The 23,592-nt window shown below is 37.2% G+C and overlaps 4 protein-coding genes and 1 pseudogene across 6 annotated transcripts; 4 read left to right on the top strand and 1 right to left on the bottom strand.

The window, feature by feature from the left end:
• The first annotated feature begins 289 nt into the window (after window positions 1–289).
• Window positions 290–3,248, top strand: LOC18007882 (trifunctional UDP-glucose 4,6-dehydratase/UDP-4-keto-6-deoxy-D-glucose 3,5-epimerase/UDP-4-keto-L-rhamnose-reductase RHM1). The gene is made up of 3 exons (XM_006389912.2): window positions 290–483; window positions 913–2,502; window positions 2,593–3,248. The coding sequence occupies exons 2-3, from the start codon at window positions 937–939 to the stop codon at window positions 3,034–3,036; spliced, it is 2,010 nt and encodes a 669-aa protein (XP_006389974.1). The 5' UTR covers window positions 290–483; window positions 913–936; the 3' UTR covers window positions 3,037–3,248.
• Window positions 3,238–12,292, bottom strand: LOC18007955 (alpha,alpha-trehalose-phosphate synthase [UDP-forming] 1). Of its 3 annotated transcripts, XM_024150820.1 has the most exons (19): window positions 8,964–9,466; window positions 8,748–8,802; window positions 8,169–8,618; window positions 7,898–7,995; window positions 7,378–7,766; window positions 7,023–7,137; window positions 6,785–6,886; window positions 6,464–6,614; window positions 6,158–6,246; window positions 5,809–5,857; window positions 5,613–5,713; window positions 5,305–5,492; window positions 5,043–5,160; window positions 4,739–4,915; window positions 4,543–4,665; window positions 4,362–4,449; window positions 4,152–4,282; window positions 3,961–4,059; window positions 3,238–3,856 (listed from the first exon to the last, which is right to left on the bottom strand). In XM_024150820.1, exons 3-19 carry the CDS (start codon window positions 8,548–8,550, stop codon window positions 3,401–3,403), a joined length of 2,856 nt encoding a protein of 951 aa, XP_024006588.1. In that variant the 5' UTR covers window positions 8,551–8,618; window positions 8,748–8,802; window positions 8,964–9,466; the 3' UTR covers window positions 3,238–3,400. The 3 variants fall into 3 exon arrangements, with proteins under 3 accessions (XP_024006588.1, XP_024006583.1, XP_006389973.1); XM_024150815.1 differs by lacking the exons at window positions 8,748–8,802; window positions 8,964–9,466 and adding an exon at window positions 12,104–12,292; XM_006389911.2 differs by lacking the exon at window positions 8,748–8,802.
• Window positions 12,293–14,478: 2,186 nt separating this feature from the next.
• On the top strand, window positions 14,479–15,219 carry LOC112089938 (annotated as a pseudogene).
• A 2,716-nt stretch (window positions 15,220–17,935) lies between these two features.
• LOC18009168 (NADH kinase) lies at window positions 17,936–20,265 on the top strand. Its single transcript, XM_006389910.2, has 5 exons — window positions 17,936–18,177; window positions 18,654–18,899; window positions 18,989–19,069; window positions 19,189–19,340; window positions 19,688–20,265. Exons 1-5 carry the CDS (start codon window positions 18,085–18,087, stop codon window positions 20,067–20,069), a joined length of 954 nt encoding a protein of 317 aa, XP_006389972.1. The 5' UTR covers window positions 17,936–18,084; the 3' UTR covers window positions 20,070–20,265.
• A 1,415-nt stretch (window positions 20,266–21,680) lies between these two features.
• LOC18008542 (B-box zinc finger protein 22) lies at window positions 21,681–23,522 on the top strand. Its single transcript, XM_006389909.2, has 3 exons — window positions 21,681–22,182; window positions 22,427–22,861; window positions 23,012–23,522. Exons 1-3 carry the CDS (start codon window positions 22,000–22,002, stop codon window positions 23,276–23,278), a joined length of 885 nt encoding a protein of 294 aa, XP_006389971.1. The 5' UTR covers window positions 21,681–21,999; the 3' UTR covers window positions 23,279–23,522.
• Window positions 23,523–23,592: the final 70 nt, after the last annotated feature.

The following is a 23,592-nucleotide window of genomic DNA, read 5'->3' as shown; positions in this document are numbered from 1 at the left end:
ACCACCGTCCTTTACTTTCCTTACTTGGTAATATCCTCCCTAATTTCATATCCAAATTTAGTCTTATAATCAGAATCTTTCTAAATCAAAAATTTAGTCTAACGACTAGAATGGATCGGTAACTTTTAATATAACATGCGAAGTCAATGTTGACGAAACGCGCGATCTCAAACACGCGACTCAAGTCGTGTACCAACTCGCTTCTGTAAATCAGAGAGAGATCGAAGGATATTTTCGTAACTTAAAGCTGTATATAAAGAATTCCTTCCTGTAGTCTCCTTCCCTCTCCAGGAGTCTTGCGTTCTCTATTTTTGCTCTCTCGAGAAGACTCTTTTTTGAATTTGTTCTTCTCCGTTACTTTCGCTTCTCCTCAGCTTCTCACCGTCGAATTTCTTCACATTTTTTCTCCGATATTTCTATCGTCTTCTCCATTTCTCTTGCCCGATCTACGATTGTTGATCGTGAAGATCTGAAAATTCAGAGGTATGTTCGACAATCTTCTCTCCTTGCATAGCCATTGTCTCGAATTCTTCATGATCATAATTCTTCACCGAGTTTCATTTCTGAACTTGTTTACTTTTCTTGGATCCGATGGCTCACCGTCGTTACAGAATCGAGATTTTTGGTGTTTTTGTTTTTAACTCTGCTCTGCCTGATCTGGATCTAAGGTTTTCGCAATGAAAAATAGCTAGTTTTGATGTTTTACGTTTGATTACTCGTTAGATCCGCTCTGATTCGATCTCTAGCCTCGATCAAGTAATCGTTCCTCGTTACTTATGCACTTCGAGATCGCATTTTTTATGTGTGGAAGCGAAACTAGTGAATCAGCATAATTTTTATTGGAAATTCTCTCAGCTTGCTACATGCAAATTGTTTCGATTTCAGCTAATGTGATTCCATTCTAAAACGCAGGAAATAATCGTGTCTTCTCTCTCAATGGCTTCGTACACTCCCAAGAACATTCTTATCACCGGCGCTGCTGGTTTCATTGCATCTCATGTCGCCAACAGGCTCATTCGGAGCTATCCTGATTACAAAATTGTTGTTCTTGACAAGCTTGATTACTGTTCCAATCTCAAGAATCTCAATCCCTCTAAGCAGTCTCCTAATTTCAAGTTTGTCAAAGGTGACATTGCAAGTGCTGATCTTGTGAATCATCTCCTCATCACGGAAGGTATCGACACCATCATGCACTTCGCTGCTCAGACACACGTCGACAATTCTTTCGGTAACAGTTTCGAGTTCACCAAGAACAACATCTATGGAACACATGTACTTCTCGAGGCCTGTAAAGTCACTGGTCAGATCAGGAGGTTCATCCATGTGAGTACTGATGAAGTCTATGGTGAAACCGATGAGGATGCTCTTGTCGGTAACCATGAGGCTTCTCAGCTTCTCCCAACCAATCCTTACTCTGCAACAAAAGCTGGTGCCGAGATGCTTGTTATGGCCTATGGTAGATCATACGGGTTGCCTGTTATTACCACTCGTGGGAATAACGTCTATGGCCCAAATCAGTTTCCTGAGAAGTTGATTCCTAAGTTCATCTTGCTGGCGATGAGGGGAAAAGTGCTTCCTATTCATGGAGATGGCTCAAATGTCAGGAGCTACCTATACTGTGAAGACGTTGCTGAGGCGTTTGAAGTTATTCTTCACAAGGGAGAAGTTGGCCATGTTTACAATATTGGAACCAAGAAGGAGAGGAGAGTGAATGATGTTGCCAGAGACGTCTGCAAACTCTTCAACATGGACCCTGAGGCGAGCATCAAGTTTGTCGAGAACAGACCTTTTAACGACCAAAGGTACTTCCTTGATGATGAGAAGCTCAAAAAGTTGGGATGGTCAGAGAGGACCACATGGGAAGAAGGGTTGAAGAAAACTATGGAGTGGTACACACAGAACCCCGAGTGGTGGGGTGATGTTTCTGGAGCATTACTTCCTCATCCAAGGATGCTGATGATGCCTGGTGGGCGACACTTTGATGGATCCGAGGAGAATTCATTGGCAGCTTCTTTCACCGATAAACCAAGTCAGAACCACATGGTGGTTCCAAGCCCAAGGAGCAGCAGCACACCGCAGAAGCCTTCTCTGAAGTTCTTGATATATGGCAAAACCGGATGGATCGGTGGTCTGCTTGGAAAGTTATGTGAGAAGCAAGGAATTGCTTACGAGTATGGGAAAGGGAGGTTGGAGGATCGATCGTCTCTTTTGCAGGATATTGTGAGTGTTAAGCCAACGCATGTTTTCAATTCCGCTGGTGTGACAGGGAGGCCCAATGTTGACTGGTGTGAATCTCACAAGACCGAGACTATCCGTGCCAACGTAGCTGGAACCTTGACCTTAGCTGATGTCTGCAGAGAGCATGGCCTCCTGATGATGAATTTCGCTACTGGCTGTATATTCGAATATGATGACAAGCATCCGGAAGGTTCAGGAATTGGCTTCAAAGAGGAAGACACTCCCAACTTCACTGGCTCTTTCTACTCAAAAACCAAAGCCATGGTAATTCATTCTTGCTCTGTCAAGATCCAACGCTCTAATCTTTAACGTTTTTCTCCCTTCTGTACGTATGCTAATTCCTTTCTCTTACAGGTGGAGGAGCTGCTAAAGGAGTTTGACAACGTATGCACATTGAGGGTAAGGATGCCGATTTCTTCGGATCTAAACAACCCACGCAACTTCATCACCAAGATCTCAAGGTACAACAAAGTAGTGAACATCCCAAACAGCATGACGGTGTTGGACGAGCTGTTACCAATCTCCATCGAGATGGCGAAGAGAAACTTGAAAGGAATCTGGAACTTCACAAACCCAGGTGTGGTGAGTCACAACGAGATCCTAGAGATGTACAGAGAGTACATCAACCCTGAATTCAAATGGGCAAACTTCACATTAGAGGAGCAAGCTAAAGTCATTGTGGCTCCAAGAAGCAACAACGAGATGGATGCTTCTAAGCTCAAGAAAGAGTTCCCTGAGCTACTCTCCATCAAGGAGTCTTTGATTAAGTATGCGTTCGAGCCAAACAAGAAAACCTGAAGAGAGAGAGAGAGAGAGGTTGTGATTCGTCACTAGAGTCATCACCTCTAATAATCAGTTTCGTTTATTGTTCAGCTTGCTCTATTGTTTAATTTTACCCCTTACTCTTTCATTAGATTTGCTTAGGGGTGTATTGTAGTTTGATTATTATTGTATTTAATAAGAGCTTGATTTACTAATATCTTGTTTTTGTCATAAAATGTTTTTTTTTTGTTTAATGGATTTTATTTATCACTTGCTCTACTCTTATTATATTAGAATCAACCAACAAAAAGAGTCTGGTAATGGTTACTTTTCGTTACAAAACAATTATTTATTGGGTTACACGAACTCAAACTTCATATATTCATACCGGCTCGGAATTTTAAGATGAGGACGACGATGAGCTAGGCACGGAAGTGTCGGCGAGCTTTTCGAGGAAGGAAACAACACCGTTAGGTGAGGCAAGGAGATATCTAGCATTGGTGCGAGTACGACCAACAGCACAAGAGAAGTAATTCTCTCCTTTGAGGTCAAGCACGTTCCATGAGATCTTCTCTGGTGAAGGACGTCTTGAGTTCCCTAAGCTATGGTTGGATTCGCTTTTTCTCTCTGTTTTCTGCATAGATTTCTGTGAGGCCTTGTTGTTGTTGTTGTTGTTGTTAGAGTTAGAGGAGGATGAAGATTTTGAACCGCTTTTGTTGTTGTGTGTCGACTTTGAAGGCGGTCTTCGGTCTCCTGATGATGACTTGGTCCCACCATCAGATGATGGTCTGGACCGTGCAATGGCTGGGATGTCGGACGGGAGTTCTGGCTCGAAGAAGGTGTAAACATCTTCGTCCTGTAGACACATTTTCAGAGACATTTTGTATCAGAATCACTCGAGACACTAGAATCCGATATGGTAGATTATTAAAAAAAAAAAAAAAAAAAAGCTTTAGTCACCTTCCCCAAGAAATGGCCAATGCATAAGACGTAATCGATTGGTGTGGTCATCGACTTACTATGCACTATCTCTCCTAGAATGCGATCGATTGCAGCTCCCTGAGAAAGAAGAGAATCCGGAAAGTAAGACTCTTGATTTTGATAAGGTTGATACAGAGTAGACAGGAAAAAGTGTTTTTCTTTTTGTTTACCTTTGTAACACCAACAGCACGGACTTCAACAGAGCGGCTTCCTTGGACAACATCAACTGATGCATTAGAGATTGGACCTGTCCATAGGTGTTGTAACAAGTCTCTTGCTTGAAGTCTTCCGAATTCGATATCTACATGAAGAGTGAGATCACAAGTGTTTCAGGGGCGATCCAAAAGAACGAAAACAATCAGGTAAAATTGATGAAGTACCTGCATATTTGTAGTTCCATATAAGCGAAGTATCGCGTGTTTCAAAGTGTGACCTGGGGGTTCTCTCAGTGAAGTACTTGAAAACATGCTACAAATAGAAAAAGAAAAAAAAAAGTAAGAACAGAATAGAAGCTCAGTGAGTTTGAGATGCGGTATGTCTAGACAGCAGATGTACTTATACCTTTACGCTATCAACCCATTCCATGTTCAAGTGTTCTGGCATTGTCGTCATCCACTCTCCATTCGTAAGCCTCAGGAACATCCCATTCTCTGCGGCCAACCACATGTCATACTCTCCGAAATTCTGATTTAAGTAAACCAAGTCGGTCAGTGTAAGTGTGATAACAAGAAAAGGAAACAATAGATCGAAAATATACTTTGTCCAAAACGCTTCTGCTGCTTCCGCTTAGGACAACTATTGTTGTATTTGGATCATTGCATAATGCCTTTAACGGTTCTTTTAGCATTGGGTGAAGATTAAGATCCATCTCCTTTATCTGATCACCTCTTCTCCCTTGATTATCCACTGGTTCAGTCAACGTTGCATTGAAACCCTGAATGTTTTTATAAGTTACAAGAGAAAGTTAAAGTGACCAGAAGCATGGTAAGAGGCAACCCCCATAACATGAATGTACTTCCAAGATTCTTAGTTTTCTAAACAAGTTGACGTCAACCACTTACCAGGATCAGTAACCTGTTGGTTGACTTTGAATACCGTCTAATTGCATCATCCTGCGGAAGCTCCGGTGGGACTTTGCTTATTCGTAGTTGGGCCTCAATTACAGTATCATTTAGTTCACTGCAGATTTGTTATAGAGTTGCATTTCAATAGCTTGCAAGGATCATCTCATTAAAAGCTAGGAAAATGATAAGTAATTTCCAGATAAATAGCTCTTTTTCCTGCAAAGAAAGAAATAAGGCATTGCTAATTAACTTTGCATACCTCACGAAAGTTTCTGCCCATTCTTGAGCAGTGTGAGTTTGCACATGATGAAAATTATGCTTATGTCTTTTCTCTCGTTCATCTTGTGACATATTCAGGGCCTGTCCAATGGAGGCAGCAACTTCTGTTATGTTCCAAGGATTCACAAGAATGGCTCCAGCACCCAGAGACTGTGCAGCACCTGCAAACTGTAGAACAAATGCAACTTAAGACGACTTTCGATGGAAACACATAAATAAGTCTCTAAACCACCTAAAACCAGAATCTTATGCTCTTTTAAATTAAAGCTGCGAAGTACGAGTTATTACTTCACTGAGAATAAGGACGCCCTTTTTGGCCTCTTGGCAAGCAACAAATTCGTAACTGACAAGGTTCATCCCATCTCTGAGAGATGTGACAAGTGCAACATCTGATGAAACAAATCGAAGAAACTTATCAGATCATGACGGAAAGGAACATACTGCCTGAGACTTGGAAAGTAACAAGCCATGCTAAGACAATTACCTGTGACGGCATAAAGTGCACATAAAGCATAAAAGTCCAGAGAACGATCCTGACATGGAATGAGAATTTTTATCAGCATTATCTCAGTGTTCCATGTTCAAACGATGAGATCCAAATACGTAGCATGATGCAGATAATTTCATGGTACCAGAAAGAATGATCTGCTAAACAATTTTCAACACCTAACATAAAAAGGATGCATGTGACTCATAAAAGCTAACTCCCGTACAAGTCTAACATTCAATTGTATAAACACAAGATCATTTTTCTAGCACAAAATATAAACTACAACTAGTGAGAAATCATAATATCCAACTCGCTGACCAAGCATGGAGAGGGCAAAACAGACCAGGTGATGTATTGGAACAGCAGTCAGTGTCCCAAAACGACCATTAATGCGTCCAACAATTTCATGAACTTGGCTTGTGAGTTTTTGATCTGTAAGAAAAGAAAACTACATCCATTAGCAACGGGTTTCAAAATACTCTGCCTTGAAAAGAGGTTAGGTTGCTAATCCTACCAAAGTGTTTGACCAGCTATAGATAAACTAAAAGAGACCATTGAGCAGATGTTTTGTAATGTCTCATGAGTGAAGTAAATTAAAACCATTTGAAGAGCTACCATGCAAAAAGAGACTCCAAGAAAGAAAGCCTACATTCAGGGACGTCTGTTCTTGTTGGCACCGCAATTTGCAATAACACCACTTTATCACGCCAGTTGGCGTTTTCCTCGAGAAATTTCTCAAATGCAAGAATCTTCTGTGGAATCCCTTTGATCATATCAAGGCGATCAACACCTAACATCACCTGTCAATAAAAATAAAAAAAAAGTTAGTGAAGAGGGAGGATAAATACTTCTATGTAAAACGTTCATTGACTGCCCTCAGAAGAACTTTCGAACGCAGCTCGGTTTCCCATGGTAACTGGCTCTTTCGACTTTTAAGTTCTAAAATATCAAAGATAGAAAAAACACGCACCTTTCTGCCAGCAAATCTTTCTTTCAATTCAGTCATGTGTTTTACGACCTCAGTGACTCCAAGTGCTTTTATAAACCGCTCAGAATCTATGCCAATTGGAAACTGGAATCCAAAGCCAAAAAAAAAGGATAATGTTACAAGGCTTTAAGAAAATAGACAGGGTATTATGAGTTATTTGGTCACTGTGGGGTGATAATTGTCAAATAATGTAAGGGTTGAAGTAATTAAATGGCCATACAGCAGCTACTCGAGTGAGCCTGCCTTGATCCTCAACTCCCTCGGGTGTTCCTTCAAGTCCAAGAATACGAGTGCACGCACTCACAAAGTGCCTTGCATAGTCATAGGTATGGAAACTGAAAAGTAAACAATATGAGATTTAACACACTTCTGTTAAATTTTCAGAACTGTAACTAGCTAGCTATATCAAGAAACCCATGGGTAACTATTTCACCCTTATATATGTACCTTGGAGATAAATTCAGACAAATCAAATAAAGCTTATTGCAACAATAACGTAAAGAGTTGAACCTGTCGCATTGAGCCATTACCATGGTAGTGTCCTAGCAAGAAATAAAATAAAGTAGAGATTTTACCCAACTAAATCAGCCGCAAGAACTGAGCGAAGCAGCTCTGATCGTGATGGAAGTGTCCTGTGTATCTCAGACGAAGGGAATGGTGTATGGAGAAACCATCCAACTTTCATCTTGCTGTTGTATTCCTTAAGGCATTTAGGAAGGAACATAAGGTGATAATCATGGCACCAGACGACATCTCCCTCTTCATAGTGCTCATTTACAACATCGGCGAACATTTGATTTGCTTTCTTGTATGCAGCAAATTGGGACTGGAAGCTTCTGGTTGTGGCAAGCCGATCTTCTTGTGGAAGTCCAAGGTAGTGAAACAGAGGCCACAGAATGTTGTTGCAATAACCATTATAGTATTGATGAACAATCTCTTCATCAAGGAACACAGGGATACACCTCTGCAAGTTGGAGAAATATAGACAGAATGACAGAGTGTCTAAGCAGGAGGGAAACCAATTAAGACAACAAATATTTACACAAGATCATTTTCATTGGAAGCAACATCATATCAATAAGAGATACTCTGTACCTTCTCAGCCAAAGCTTTGGTAAGTGCCTTCTGCCCAACTTCATCAGGTACATTAACTCCAGCCCATCCAATCCATCTGGCCTCAAACTCCTTTACACCTTCAAAACGCCAAAGTTTTAATGTCAGCCAACAAATATATCGGTTAAAAAGACTAACATCAAAAGGACTACTAAGGCCTTCTTGTTTCATGCTTGTTCAAGAATGCTGCATGAGAAGTGAAAAGTGGAACGGATAAGTGAGTTGCAACAGGATGAGAAAAATAATGATATACCTAGGAGAGCACTAACAAGACCACCAGCGCTGATCTCGAGAGACCATGAATCTTCACCTCTTCTCACCGCAGAAACCGGGAGCCTGTTAGCAACTACAAGCAGACGTTGCCTGTTATAAGGCCTTGCTTCTTGCCTCTCACAGACATCATCGTGCGCCCCTGCAGCAGCAGCGCCTTCCAAGTACTGCTCAACATATTGCCTGGAACTGTCCCCTTCTAAACGCAGGTCGTTCTCAGAGTTGTCGGAATTGCCAACAGCTTCATTAGGATTACGAGCCCGGTTGCTCCTCCTCTTCTCTCTAAGCTCTCTATCTCTCAAGAGCCGTTCTGTGCGAGAGAGAGGGATATGACACGAACTGCAGTTGTACTTATTCCCAGGCATACGCTCACACCAAAACAGAACCAAAAGCCCAGTTTCAAGTTATGCGCCCTCCAGAGAACGACGGTAACCTGCATTTTGTTGTTAAATAAAGTCAGCCCACATAAAGAAACCAAGTGTCAAGTAAGTATATATTTAACCATAAGAAGAAAATGAAAAAAAAAAAAAAGAAACTCAAATGTCGTTGTCTATCACCATACACTGATTTCACTTCTGCCGAATGTAAAAGAACCCATCAGGCCAAGGAATAAGCATCTAAAGTTATTGAAAAAGAAACAAACAAAAAAATGCACAAGATGGTGTCAAACACTGAAGACGATAACAAAGAGAATAGGATCCACAAGATCCTGAGGTCGTAACAGGCCAAGAATTTCGAAAGAGAACAAAAAAAATGGAAAAAATTCCTGAATACTAACCAGGAAGGGTAGGCACCCGAATCACGCCTTCACGGCCATTCAAAAGAAAAATACAAACGAAAAAAAAAAAAAAGAGCCCAGTGATCCTTAACACGAGCAAGACAGAGAAAAAGAAGGGGGTAGGGGATTTAATAATCAGGGAATTAAATTCCTTGAGGTGGGTTTCAAGTCGTTATCATCGAGAAGGAGGGCAAGTAAATAGAGCCAAAAGAAAACGAAAGAGAGATGAAAACAGATAGAGAGAAGGCCAAAGGGAACGGTGGGAGAGACATTATCATAGAGAGAGAGAAGGAGATATAGGGAGGGAGCAACAAAATCCTCGTGTAAGCTTTACAGACTACACAGAGCCCTCACAGCCATGCAAGTGATACACCACAAGATTCGGTCTGAAAACAGAGACTAGACTTTAATTTTTTTTTTTTTTTACGAAAAAGTCTCGAAATCTTATTAATTCCCCCAGAACTAATCAGTTGATTCAACACCGCCGGAGTGTAATTTGGGGGGGCGGAGAAAGATCACTTCGCAATCACGGCGATATTATAACGAAAATGTTTTGAATTAAATATTAGGTTTTGTTTTTTAAAGACTGATCTGATTATTGCTATAACACGGGATGACGTAATAATCATTGAAGGATTCCTCTCTTCTCCTACATATAGCCAACTTGCCATGTGGGTCCCCCGCCTATCCGGAACCTGGAGCCGCTCCTCCGCCTGACCAAACTTTTTTTAACCTTTCTCTTATTTTAAAATACATAAATTTTTAAGTTTTTTTTTAACCTAAGGAGACCCAAATATTAATCCAATATACGTCATTTTTTTATGAGCATTGACATTCAAAAAGTTTAAGCTGAAATTGACCCCTCACACTAACTCGGATTATTATTTTGGGGAATACAACGAAGAAAGATCTCCCTTGTTTTTCTTTCATTGGAAATGGATTACTTTGGTTTTCAGTAGACCAGTAAGGGGAAAAAAAAACAAAGCGGAATTTTTTACCCCTATTAAACATAGATTTAAATTAGTGTGTGGAAAACAAGAGTTGGTAGCCACTAGCCACACTATCAAAGATCAATTACAACCAAACATCATATCCGTTCTAACAGTGAGGACTCGAACCAAATTTTGCAAACGAGGATGATTAAGTTATAGCGTGCGTGTTCTAATGTGCACACGAAATGGAATACATTTCAACAAACCCTTTTTTATTTTCCAAGTAAGGAACAAAGGTTAGAAAAGAGAGGACCCTCAAGCAAACTCTTGCTTAGTAACGCAGAAGAAAAGGGAATCAGATGCTTTAAGTCAGAAAGACAAAAAGTATTTCTTTTCCCAGCACTGACCTAAATGTGCCTTTTTAAAGGGTAAACTCGACAACTGACTTTCTACAACACACTCTCTTGCAGAGATAAACAAACAATGTCAAACTTTTGAATGATATGCACATTTTGAAATTAATGTTCACCAAGAAATGGTTACTGTCTCTTGTCGGGATGAAAATTTTCTTGTTTATAAAGAGGAAAACATTATTGTTTGTTAACGCGTCACTGTTCATATGTTGACTTTGGAAGAAGAGAAACAAAAAGTCACATGATTTCCCAAGCCAACAAACAAGCACGAGGACACGATGTTCCGTTTATATGGTAGAAGAAGAAGAAGAAGAAGATCCGACCTAGTGTTTACATTGTGTGTGCGTGGACAACAACATACGATGCGTCCAATAGTATTTGTCGGTAACAACAAAAGGCAAGGAAAAAGAAAGTATAACAAACTTGTGGTCCACCTAATAAGACAGCAAATCTAAGCATCATATATTTATGAAAAAAAATTATACGATTTGCTCTCACTTTTGCTTTGGCTATTGTTATACAGTATATCCGTTTATTTAATAAATTTTGTTGAAAGTCTAACTATAAGTTTATAACCCCACAAAGCATGTGAGTGAAATAAATAAAATAACACTAGAAAACTGCATGACTAGGCAACAAGAAACTCTCACACCTTGCACTTGTTTCTAATTAACGTCTAAAACTATTCTACAACCAAGTGGCACTGTATCAACCATTTTCAAACTATGAAAGATATGAAGAACGCTTAAGATTGAGATTGCTTTTTTCCCGTGAAGACTGCAGTCATAAAGCAGTGACTCATTCAAGTAGGCACGGAATCCACAATCACGAGGACCCCACCAAGATCTTCTAAATTGAGAGGAAAGAAAGAAAAAAAACATCCCTTTGAAAAAGATCTGGACCATTTATCACTAAATAGATAAATTTCCCTCTAGATGATCTGTTTAAGTAATGGGTTCATTCTTTCTTTAAATATAAGATGTTATCCAAATCCAATCATAAGTTGAGATGAGGATGTTTAACTCAACGAACACAAATCATATCATCATTATTATCCTTTTTGGATCTTGAAAAGCATCTAGGAATTTTTAATACTATAAATTAATGCTTAGTATCATAACCAAAAGATTTGTAAACACACCTTAATCAGGAAACAAGACGCAGGTAAATCTAATCTAATCTTAATTTATTGGAAGTTACTGTCAATCTGATTATTAGATTGGCACAAAAAAACCTTCCTCAGTTATATATGAGTAATCCCAATGTTTCCATAGGATGAATGTCTAGGATCCAAACACTTTCAGCCAAGTTTTAATCGCTTCTATTTCAAATTCTAATGATCTTGACTTGAAAACAAAAACAAACAAATAAAGAGGAGAGAAGTCAGTGATTGACTCCAGAACCTAAATTTGAAATCAACCAAAAGAGCGTCAAAGTAACGTAAGAGTAAATTCCGGAAGCTTGACGCTGATTTCGCTTCTGCTTCTTTTCAAACAGAGCAATACATTCAAAAAATCTAACAAACTCAAAATCTCGAGATAAAACAAAATCGACCTCGGCGACCAAAGAAAAAAAGAGAGTAGGATAAATCTATTTGGAATCGAAAGGCGTTTGGAAGCAGATCAGGCAATATATCAATCGATGGTCACCAGTGAAAAACGATAAACCCAATCATCGGGATTGAACGAACATAAGGCGGCGATTAAGGAAGACGAAACGACTCTCGGGGAAAAACAGATTCAAGCAAATCAACGAATCTAGCTTGCAATTAGATGAGATTGACGGGAACACTAACCTAGATCGACGAACGAACGAACGAAGCAGTCGCCGGAGAGAGCAACAAAAGCCGATGATGAGAGCGACGAAGCGATCGAGTCACCAATCAGAGATCGATACAGAGAGAGAGAGCTCTTAAGGTTTGTGGCGAGAGAGAGAAATAGAGAGCGCAAGGAAGGAGGAGCATAGAGAGAGCAGCCTTGTGTGGTTTATGGCCCAATCATTTGGAGGGAATTTGTTCCCCCTTTTTTTCACCTTTTAAATTTCTTCTTCTTTTTTTTTTTTTTGGGGAAAGAAAAAATCAGGACTACTCTCAGTTTTCTCCCACCCACAACCAAAAGTAACGATATCAAATCTATAATTATTATTTTTGCTGCTGACTACTTTCTTTTTGGTTTTTTTTATATTTATAATTATAGTTTCCAAGTCAAAGTAATGTGTGTAATGCACTAAATCCTAACAAAGAGCTTCATTGTTATTTTCAATGGATTTTTTTGTGGTATAAAACATATACAATATTCATTGGTAAAATCTTTTCAGATTGCAGAAAGTTTGATAGATAGAAATAGAGTTAGTTAATGTTATGTTTGGAAAATTTACGACTTTTGGCACATCCAATTAGATAATCAAAAAGTTGGTTTGGATTTACATTTATTATTAATCGAAAATATTAAACCCTCTGACTATCTATAATTTAGAATTTTGCAAAAACTCATAATTTGAAGCTAAATAAAATTATTATACACTTTTTATGGTCAAAAGCTTAGTACGATAGAAAATTAAAATATGGTGAAGCTACATAAATAATACAATAATATGTTGATTGGCCGCATGAGAGACCACGACGAGGACCTTTACGTCAGCGTATATATAACTTTTTCTTCATGGGTATCATCTGACTCATCCCAATATAATCACTAATTAATCGATGATTATTTTATGTAGCTATTGCTGTTATTGACGTTCTTATCATTAGATTATTATTGTTTTATAATTATTAACCAATAATTTATATTCTAATAACCAAAGAAATTACAAAGCTGCATAAATCGAAAACTTATATACCAAAAACTTTACAAAAAGTAAATGACAGAATCTAATCATCGATCGAGAACCAACTGCCTAAAAGAAGAACACCATTATAAAGACAATATCAGAGAATAGATTATCTAAATAGATATAGATCAAGAACTTCGAGACCTGAAGCGTTTGCATACGATCCGTACCGTCGATATAAATCCAGTGTCTCCAATCTCAAAACGATCTAACTCTTTAACGTTTTTTTTAATAAGTCTTTTGGGTTTATGCTTACACACGGTTTATATATTTGTTTATATTATATAAAATCTGACTGCGTGACTTGCGTCAACGTGTGTGAGTGAAGATACAGTGCAGACGAAATTCCGTTTCAGAGGACTGAGGTTTAGATCGTCAATTAAAATAGTTTGCAATAATACATCGAATCTTTTACAAAGGCTGCAACTTGTAAAGTGCTTAGAAATAATTTCCCATAGATTCTAACTTGAGAAATGTAATAAATTAAAGATGCTTCTCGTGGTCGCATGGATCACTTTTTGCTAAACTTTTATTTTGCTTTTCTTAATTAACATATTTATGGCTTTTTTGGGTTGTCGTCATCATCAACATTTTATTCATTTAAGTCTACTGTTTTTCATAAGTCGAGAGTTCAGAAATGACCATTGACCGGTAGTTCCGCCGTAGTCAGTTGAGTAAATTGTGTTTTCTTTTGTACTCTTGATATTTATTGAAAGTTAAGCACTATTCTAAATCAAATAATTAACAGATTTAAATAGATTGTTTCATAAGGACCATATACCCCAAGGTTCCATTAATATAATACATATATAGTAAGACAAGTTTTATTTTTCAAACAGTAATAACTGTTTTGAGTTTCAAGTTTGGATGGCCAAATTGATATATTAATCACTTAAGCAGATCGTGTGATCTAGAAAAGTTCGACCAGGGTAAAAAAAGCTGATGATTTGGTTTCCTTCACTTTTGGTTCAGATTTGTCATTTGACAGCAATTTTTATGTGTTTCATATTTGATAGATAATTCTTCGATATGCAGTTAATTTGGGTTATGTCAATTGAGTTTGGTTTGAATTTAGATTACTTAACTAAAATATCTTGTTTTATTTTATTTCGCTAGTCCAGTTCATTTTGGAAAGATTGAGTATGATATGGTAATTGTTTTACTTTTTTTCTATTTTAGTTTTTAATCTGTCATATCTTTTTTTATCCTTCATTTTTCCTTTGTTTTTGCAGATGATTGAGTCTGGTTCTGCTGAACCATCACCTTACACAGCGCTTGTGTGGAAGACACACACGCAAAGATGGAACTTTTATTGATGCCTGAGCTGAGTCCATTGTGCTTGAAGTAGAGGAAGCTGTTACATAGATGACAACTGATGATGGATCTCCCAATGCCTCAACAGCTGCTACTTCACGCATTAAGCTCAACCAAGAATATCTCAAGGTACTTGGAAAATCTCACTTATTCTTTCATTATTGTATTACAGCTCAACCAAGAATATGAATTTTTTTGCTGTTTGTTGATTAATTATGTATCTCCTTATTGTTGATTTGAAGGAATGAGTTTGTGTGCATATTGGATTTGATTTTAGATATTCAATGCTTGACTTCAAATAGTTCTTAATGGAAACGTTGCATTAGCAAAAGAAAATAAAAACTAGGACTTAAGCGGTTTTTACTTTTCTTCGTCTTAAATGAAGCTCATTTGGTTTTTTCTTTTGACACAGCGAGGTCTAACTACTAGAGGGCGTATTTATGGAATTGGTAGTGTACAAGACAGGGATATCACTCCATCTGAACCTTCCCTGCTTCTCTTAAACGCAACCTTGACACAGAGATACGCATATCTGGTTTGGAGACTCATCATGAAGCTGTCAACAACAATGTTCAAGAGCTCAAATCTGACATGATAACACTCAAAGACAACATGGTGGAGCTGAAGAATGACTTTAAGGCAGATATGATGGACCAAAGAGCTACACTAAATGCAATCCTAAAGTATCTCGGTGATAATATCACTACTCTCCAACTTTCGGTTCCTGCTACTACTGAACCTTCTCCTACTACCCAAGCACAATAGTCTAACTTAGATTAGTGGTGTGTTAATGCTTTTTAAGTTAAAGTTTGCATCTTTTGTAAGACTTTTAACTTTATAAATCTTTTGCTAATGTATGATTAGATCTTTTGTATAACCTTTCATAATGTATATGTATGATATTGGAATTTCAAATTCAAGATATCAGGTTTTATTTTTTTTTTTTTTTTTTTTTTGCCTAATTTAAGATTAGCCATATAAGGTAATGTGATATTTTCGTAGCTTTAGAGTTTAGCCACGAAATTAAAAGTCACAAACATAGTCACGACAATTTCATGGCTAGTCACTTAGCCACGGTTTAGTCATATGAATATCGTGGCAATTTTACCCACACAATAACAACGAAATAAACACTCGCTATATAGCCACAACGATCATTGTGTGGCTTTTTCGTAACTAAATCAGCTACAAAAATACTGTGTCTAAATCGTGACTAAATAGATACGAAAAGCCACAAAAAAATTAGTCACGATTCTATAGACACGATTTATTTTCGTGACTCTCTGTAGCTATATGATGATATAGTCACGGAAATTATGTCTTAGCCACGAAATGTTCAGTGGCTATACGATTTTTTTTTACTAGTGTGAAGATTTGACCTTTGTATTTGGATTAATTTTGATATAACTATGTGATGGAGAAATATGTGATTACAAATTGATTTGGTTTTAGAAAGCAATATTCAAAAACGATGATCAATTGCTGAGGAGACTGTACCCCACGCGCTAAAAAAAGATAAAGATTAGAGATTGGTCACTGTTTGTAGTTTGATCTTTCCATGCACGTAGTGTTAGCTTTAAATTATTACTCTACTTCTTACAACTTTTTTTTTTGCCTCCTTTCCTAACAAAAACAAAAACGAAAAAGATGATATTGCTTGCCAGCTTCTGAAGATTTTTATCGGACAGATCATTCAGAAGCACTACGAGTTAAATCATCATAATTTGGTTTGAGATTCCTATATAGGGTTACCTAATTAATTAGTCCAAAATGCTTGAGCACAACACAAAAACAAAGATGGTTTCGCCACTTGGAGTGGTTAAATCATCATAATTTGGTTTGATATTCTTATATAGGGTTACCTAATTAATTATTCCAAAACGCTTGAGCATAACACAAAAACAATTTTACCAAAAAAAAAAACACAAAAACACAAAAACAAAGATAGTTTCGCCACTTGGAGTGGTTTGGCGAATAAGTCTGACAGGCAAACATTTCCATTTTTATCACAAATTCGGTAAAGCGAATTGTCCTTGGCCTGTACATTTACATTTACAAAGATTTTTTTATATTTATAAAGATTATTTTTGATGTGGAATCTGATCACATTTACATTTATAAAGATTTTTTTAATTACAACAGTAATTCAAATTGCACAAATCCACCGATTAATTCGGAGAATGTAATATTAATTTTTTCATGCACATATATTACTACATGGAGTGTTTAGTTATTTGCCTGCTAACGACTCAAGTAACGTTATACAATTGCTAATTAAAAATAATATCCGTAAAGCCATATAATTTGACAATATGATGAGAGGTTTGTATAAGAAGAATTATATAATCAATTTTTTTAAAAAAAAAACTATGGAGGAGGTCGCTCAAAAATCAAAATATACAGAGCAGACATATATATATATATATATATATATATTATAAATCGAATCCTAGCTACGTAAATTACAAGATAATCTTAGAATATTAACACTGAGATGAATCATAAGAATATATGGATTGAGATATTTTTAAAAAACTTCTATATAATTGAGAGATCATATGGATTGAGGTCATTGGAATTATATCTATATGTAAATTTTTGTTTGTTCCTTAAGGGAATTTTATGTTGTACGTGTACAATCCACCATAATTTGTCTGTATTATGTTTGGTGGTTTTCTTATCTCAGAACATTATTTACTTTTGTCCCATTCAAGTCATATATGATTTTTAAAAAACCTATATATTTGGACGAACTATACGATATGTCTTAGGTTGTTCAATTAGAGATCTAGTACAGTAGCTTACTAAATTTGGCCAAATCAGAGACGATCACGTGAATTCGGATATTTCGAGGTCAGATTCATAGGTTTGGTTGGCCACTATACGCGGTACCACCAATATCAAAACACGTGGAGAATAACCGGTTCGGTACGATCTCAAAACTAACCCCACTTTTAGATCAGATTCTAGACCGGACAATCTTTAAAGGACTGCCACTCGATTCGGAGGATCTGATCCTACTAAGGGTTGTTTCCTGAGATGCATTACGTTGGGACCGGATTTTAAAAATATCCGAATAGTACCGATTCAGTTAACTCGATATGTTGTCCAAATCCAAATTCATACAATTACATTTAACTAATATCCAAACTTTCTCAAGCGTTTGAATACACACAATCTAAAATTCAAAATTTTAAATCTTCAATGCTCGTATACAAGAAACATAAAATCCTTAAAAAAAATTCAAATTAACTACAATTTTTTTTTTTAAAAAAGATGGAAGTGCGGAAATAGAGTTTATTATACCAAGAGCCAGTTTAGTGGTTCAATAACGATTATTGGGTCAGTTTAATGGAATTAAATCGGGCCGATTTTGTGGCGAGGCCAGTTTGGTAGAATGTGAGTTGGGCCTAAAGCTTTCAACATTTCTTCCCAAGTAAAGACCCTCTTAAACAGTCAGAGTGTCTATGGAAGAGGTCGGTCAAAATCTTCAGACGTGGTTTACTCTAGTCCGGTTGGCGCAGCGCCGAGGATTAGAGAGAGAAACGAAGATAGAAGAAAGGCGACGTGTATATACATACAAATATATATATATATATAGAGATTGACTGCTTGATTGATTGAGGAAGAATGGCGATTAGAAAGCTTCTGCTTCTACTGAAACCGATTGATCCGTACCCATTCCTTCAAACAGAAGGTGTATCGTTCATTAAAAGCCCTCAGGTATTACCTTCCTCACTGCGTCTCATCTACGTTTTAGAAATTCTCTAGCCGGATCACGCCTATTTCGTTTCGTATTCAAGTTGTTCGACAAAATTCCTAAGAGAATAAGACCCTTTTCTCGTTAAAAGAAACCCTTTTTGGGTGTTAACCTCGTTTGTATTAAATGCAAAGCCTTCTGCTTCCTTCTTGTTAAAAGTTTCCATTTTTTTTTTTTTCATTTTTTTGGTGAGTATTAAGCCCCTCCTTCTTTTAATACAAGTTTGTAACTAAGAAATGCGACAGATCAAACTTTCCAGTTTTATTTCAATCTTAATGGCGTGAGCACAATCTTAGTTTCTTATCAAATTTGAAAATAGAAGAAATGCGTAGCCCTGTGTTTCTTACCCACTCGGAAACTATCCTTGCTATATATATATTTTTAAATTGTATTTCATGGCTTCTTACATTGTTGACTCAGTTTTTGTTTGTTTGTTTAGGTTCTTCAATATCTAGAAAGCAGGTGCAAAGTACACAGGAATGCTATAAACTTTTGTCAGGAAATTCTAAGAAAGAAGCCAGTCGAATGGAAACCCATTTCACGTAATGACTTATCGCATCCCATTCACGATGTGGATATGGTCATCACCGTTGGTGGAGATGGCACCCTCTTGCACGCCAGTCATTTCATCGATGATTCTGTTCCCGTTTTAGGAGTTAATTCTGACCCAACCCAAGCTCACGAGGTTTTTTAGTCTCATATCACCTGATTAATGGAAGAATTAGCTTTTAGTAAGTATGTGAAAAGAAGCTTAGTGTTTTGTTATAACTATAGGTGGAAGAACTGAGTGATCAGTTTGACGCTAGTAGAAGCACTGGTCATCTTTGTGCTGCAACAGTTGAGAATTTTGAACAGGTAAGTTTGATAGAAAGGGAAAAATTCTGGCAGCCCATTTGTGGTCGTCTTACTGGTATCCTTAGTAACATTCAATGCCTACGCAATTTTGGTTTGAACATTCAGCTATTTGTTCTCAGGTACTGGATGACATTTTGTTAGGCAGAGTAGTTCCTTCAAAAGTATCGAGAATATCATTGAAGTTAAATTCAGAACCTCTTCTTTCACACGCACTTAATGACGTTTTGATCGCACACCCATGCCCTGCCGCGGTTTCAAGGTTCTCGTTCAAGTAAGAACTTCTTAGAATCAAAAAGTATAAATTTTTTGAAAGCTGATTGTTTTATGTAGACATTATCCCTCTCTGTTTCATTTTGATTGAGTTGTTTGCGGCCAAGAGTTCAACTTGGGATGCTCAATCCTGCTTTTCTTTAGAATTGGTGAAATATAGAAAACCAAAATGGAAACTGAATATCATGAGGTTTTAACTGTTTTATTCCATTCAGTTTGGTTCGGCTAAAGGTACAATTTCTTCGGATATGGAAAAACAAATCCTAATTGGTTAATCTTTTCCTTGATTTGGTTAAAACATATGTATTGTTCAGCACTATGAACCAATGATCTTTACAACGTGCGCAGGATCAAGAACAAAGATGGTGATACCAGTCAAAAGACAGTGAACTGCCGCTCAAGCGGTCTAAGAGTCTGCACAGCTGCTGGTTCAACCGCAGCAATGCTGTCAGCAGGTGGGTTCGTGATGCCAATGATGTCTCGTGATCTACAGTTTATGGTTAGAGAGCCCATCTCTCCCGGTTCAACCGCCACTCAAATGCATTCAGCCTTCAAACCGGACCAATCCATGGATGTTAACTGGTATTCAGACCAAGGAACTATCTACATCGACGGTTGTCAGGTTTGTTACAACGTGCAGCTCGGTGACAAAATCGAGATATCGTCTGATGCGCCGGTCTTAAACGTTTTCTTGTCCAAGGGCTTTACTCAGATCAGATCAAGCTACTAGGTTTGGTAGATTTGTTCATAAAATTAGGGTTGGTATATTGAGAGACCCTTTGAACCCACTTGTCTATAGATGTGGTAAGACTCTTTGGTCGGAAAGATTCGTTGATTCTTGAATCTTCAGTACTTTTTGAAGAAGTTTAATTCAAGTAGCGCTCTCTTTTGTTGAACCAGTAACGTGGATGTATATGATCCTCTTGCATATAATATATTATAAGAAAAATAATATCGAAATCAATATTCCCGTGCGAACTGTTAATTTTGGGAAATATCTTTTTCAAAATGGGACCTTATTAATGATTGATTGATTAGTGTTCTGTCTGTTAATTAACTTGTTTATGGCTTGTGTTGTTGAGAAAAGAAAAAATCTTGTCTCGCGTAGGCCCGAATCCTCCTCTTCCACCCGTAACCATACGTGGATTAATATAATCTTGATATACTATATATTATTTATATAATAGGATATTTTTCTATAAAACATTTCTTTTTTTGTAACCAATTTTAAAAATACAAAGGTTCTATAGAACATTTCGCTATCATTGTAGTATAATCTTGACTTTTTTTTTGTCCTCAACTTTCACTATATTAGACTTCTTGTTCAAAAAAAGTTTCACTATATTAGACTTAAAGAAAACAATCCAATACAGGGTACAAACCGTTCACGTAATTTTATAAAGGGGAGATAAAATCTATAAGAACCTCACACAGGAGGTAAATACAACACTTACAGGTAACTGACCTCACGTACCTAGTACCGATCCAAAATCTCTACACCCTATTCTTTCGGTATACTACTCGGATTTCTGATTATCTAGAACTAACATGATAATAAGAAAAAGACGACAATAAAATTGTGTCCATAATTTACCAAAAAAGCCAGCTGTTACGCCACTAAGAGAGAATGAGATATATAATGCATGAATCGGACAAATTTTGAGAAAAAAAATGAATAAATAAATACGCTATTCCTAAAAGTGGTGAAAACGAAGTAGACTGTCGTCTGAAACTAGATAGATATTTTCCGTATAACAGATATGTCACTTTCATCTTATAATTTGTTTTGTTCTTAAAAAATAAAACGAGACCGTGAGAAAATTAAAGCAAATTGTAATGGATCTGTACACAGAATACTTCTTCTAAATGCCCTCTATGTTTGTTCATGTCCATTTGTTGGGGTTAATATTACATATTATCGACCTCACCATTTCAATACAAAATATATTTTAAAAAATTTTGACCTAAAAGAATTCAGTATGTGAGTTTTAAGAAGAAAAGAAAATTCAAGTGATGTAGGAGTTACTGGTTGCGCGTATCCACACGCGCGCAGTTTCAAGCAAACAAAAAAATCTGCGATCTTTTGAATACCATTACAGCTCGACACAGCAGAGTTGGTCTCCTGTAATTAAGACATTTGTCTGTAGATTGCCACGTGGCTTTCCGTCGTTCACTCATCAGCCTAGAAAAATATCGCCCGCTTTTAACACCTCAATACAGTATTTCGTATTCTACCCCACCACTTATAAATGGTGCACAAAGAACCTATTTTCATTTTAATTGAAAAGAAATCCTCCTACCGCCACAATTTATTATTGTACTGTATATGATATTTTCCCCCAGCGACTTATCTAGAAATCTAAAAACACAGATTAGTAGTTTGTAATTTTGTTAAGTCAGAAAGTTATATATTTCATTTTGAGAAAAAGAAAAAAAATTCTCCTTCAGACAAAGGGAGGGGAAAACGTAAAGGTTGCTTAAACCATAAATCTCAGGCTTGTGGAGACAAAACTGACTCCACTTCTCTTTCTTAAATTTTTTTTATCAACAATCAAGTCTCCGACAGAAATCAAGAAGCGAAAAAATTAAATCTTTCAAAAACAAAGAGAGGATAGGTTTGGTTTCTGGATGAATTTGGAGATAACGAAAGGTCAGAGAGGATGAAGATTCAGTGCAACGTTTGCGAGGCGGCGGAAGCGACGGTTTTATGTTGCGCCGATGAGGCTGCGTTGTGTTGGGCTTGCGATGAGAAAGTTCACGCCGCTAATAAACTCGCCGGAAAACACCAGAGAGTCCCTCTCTCTGTCTCTTCCTCTTCCATTCCCAAATGCGACATTTGCCAGGTTCTGATCTCTTTATTTTCCCTCTAAATCCTTTATTTAAGTCTAATCTTTAATCTGATCTCCCCTGTTTTAAAATCCTCAATTTTTAGGCTTTTTTTTGTTTGTAATGAAAAGCTTGAATCTTTTTAGGTTCTAGAAAGACCTTAAACCAGTTCGATCGTTATTTTGCTTCTTTGTTTTTGTTTGCAATTCCCTTAAAATATGCTCTTTTATTTATTTTATTTGAATTTATGAATTTTGACAGGAAGCTTCTGGATTCTTCTTCTGTCTGCAAGATAGAGCGTTACTATGTAGGAAATGTGATGTTGCAATCCATACCGTAAATCCACATGTTTCAGCTCACCAGCGATTTCTTCTGACTGGAATCAGAGTCGGTCTTGAATCTACAGACGCTGGTCCGTCTACAAAGTCATCACCATCCAATGATGATAAAGCCATGGAGACGAAACCATTTGCTCTACCTTCATCTGAGCCTCAAAAGATGGACTTCAATCATCATCATCATCATGAGGTGGTTTTACCAGAAACTAAAGTAAGTGATCACATTTCGACAAAGCTTCCTTTCGCAAGCAGCGGATCAGCGACTGGAAGCATTCCTCAGTGGCAGCTAGAGGAGATTTTTGGATTAACGGACTTTGATCAGAGTTATGAATACATGGAGAATAACGGATCATCTAAGGTAACAATTTAGTTTTTTTTTTTGTGTGTGTATATAAGTGAAGATTGATCATCTTGGGAAGGACTTGAAAAGAAGTTTTGTGAATCATTTGGCTTTTTGATTCATCTTTTTTTGGTTTCTCATTATGTAAAAAAATCCATGGTTTTGCAGGCGGATACTAGTAGACGAGGAGATTCAGACAGTTCTTCGATGATGAGATCTGGAGAAGACGATGGAGAAGATAACAATAACTGCTTGGGAGGTGAGACATCATGGGCGGTTCCACAGATTCATTCTCCACCAACAGCTTCTGGTCTCAACTGGCCCAAACATCACCATCACTCAGTGTTTGTTCCGGACATATCTTCTTCAACTCCTTATACCGGTTCATCCCCTAACCACTACCAGAGGGTTGGGAAACGGCGGCGAAGGTTCTAACAACTATCTTTTGCCCGGTTTAGGAAAACCATCGGCCGGTCTGATAGTAGATGTGAGATCATTAAAATGATTTGGAAACTGGTGTACTGTACTGTCGTTGGTCTATGACTGAAAGTTGAATGTTCCTTGTTAGATAAAAACAAAAGTTGAATGTTCTTTGTTAGATAAAAACAAAAGTTGAATGCTCTTTGTTAGATAAAAACAAAAGTTGAATGTTCTTTGTTAATTGTTATATAAAAAAATAGTAAAGAAGGTCGTTTGAGAAGAGATATTTATTTGTTTAAGGATTAGAATCATTAAACTATCAATTTGGC

The sequence above is a fragment of the Eutrema salsugineum genome, unplaced genomic scaffold, assembly GCF_000478725.1.
Source record: "Eutrema salsugineum unplaced genomic scaffold, Eutsalg1_0 scaffold_9, whole genome shotgun sequence".
Classification (NCBI taxonomy): Eukaryota; Viridiplantae; Streptophyta; class Magnoliopsida; order Brassicales; family Brassicaceae; genus Eutrema; species Eutrema salsugineum.
The sequence above is the reverse complement of the archived record's forward strand: the minus strand, read 5'-3'. Positions and strand labels throughout refer to the sequence as shown.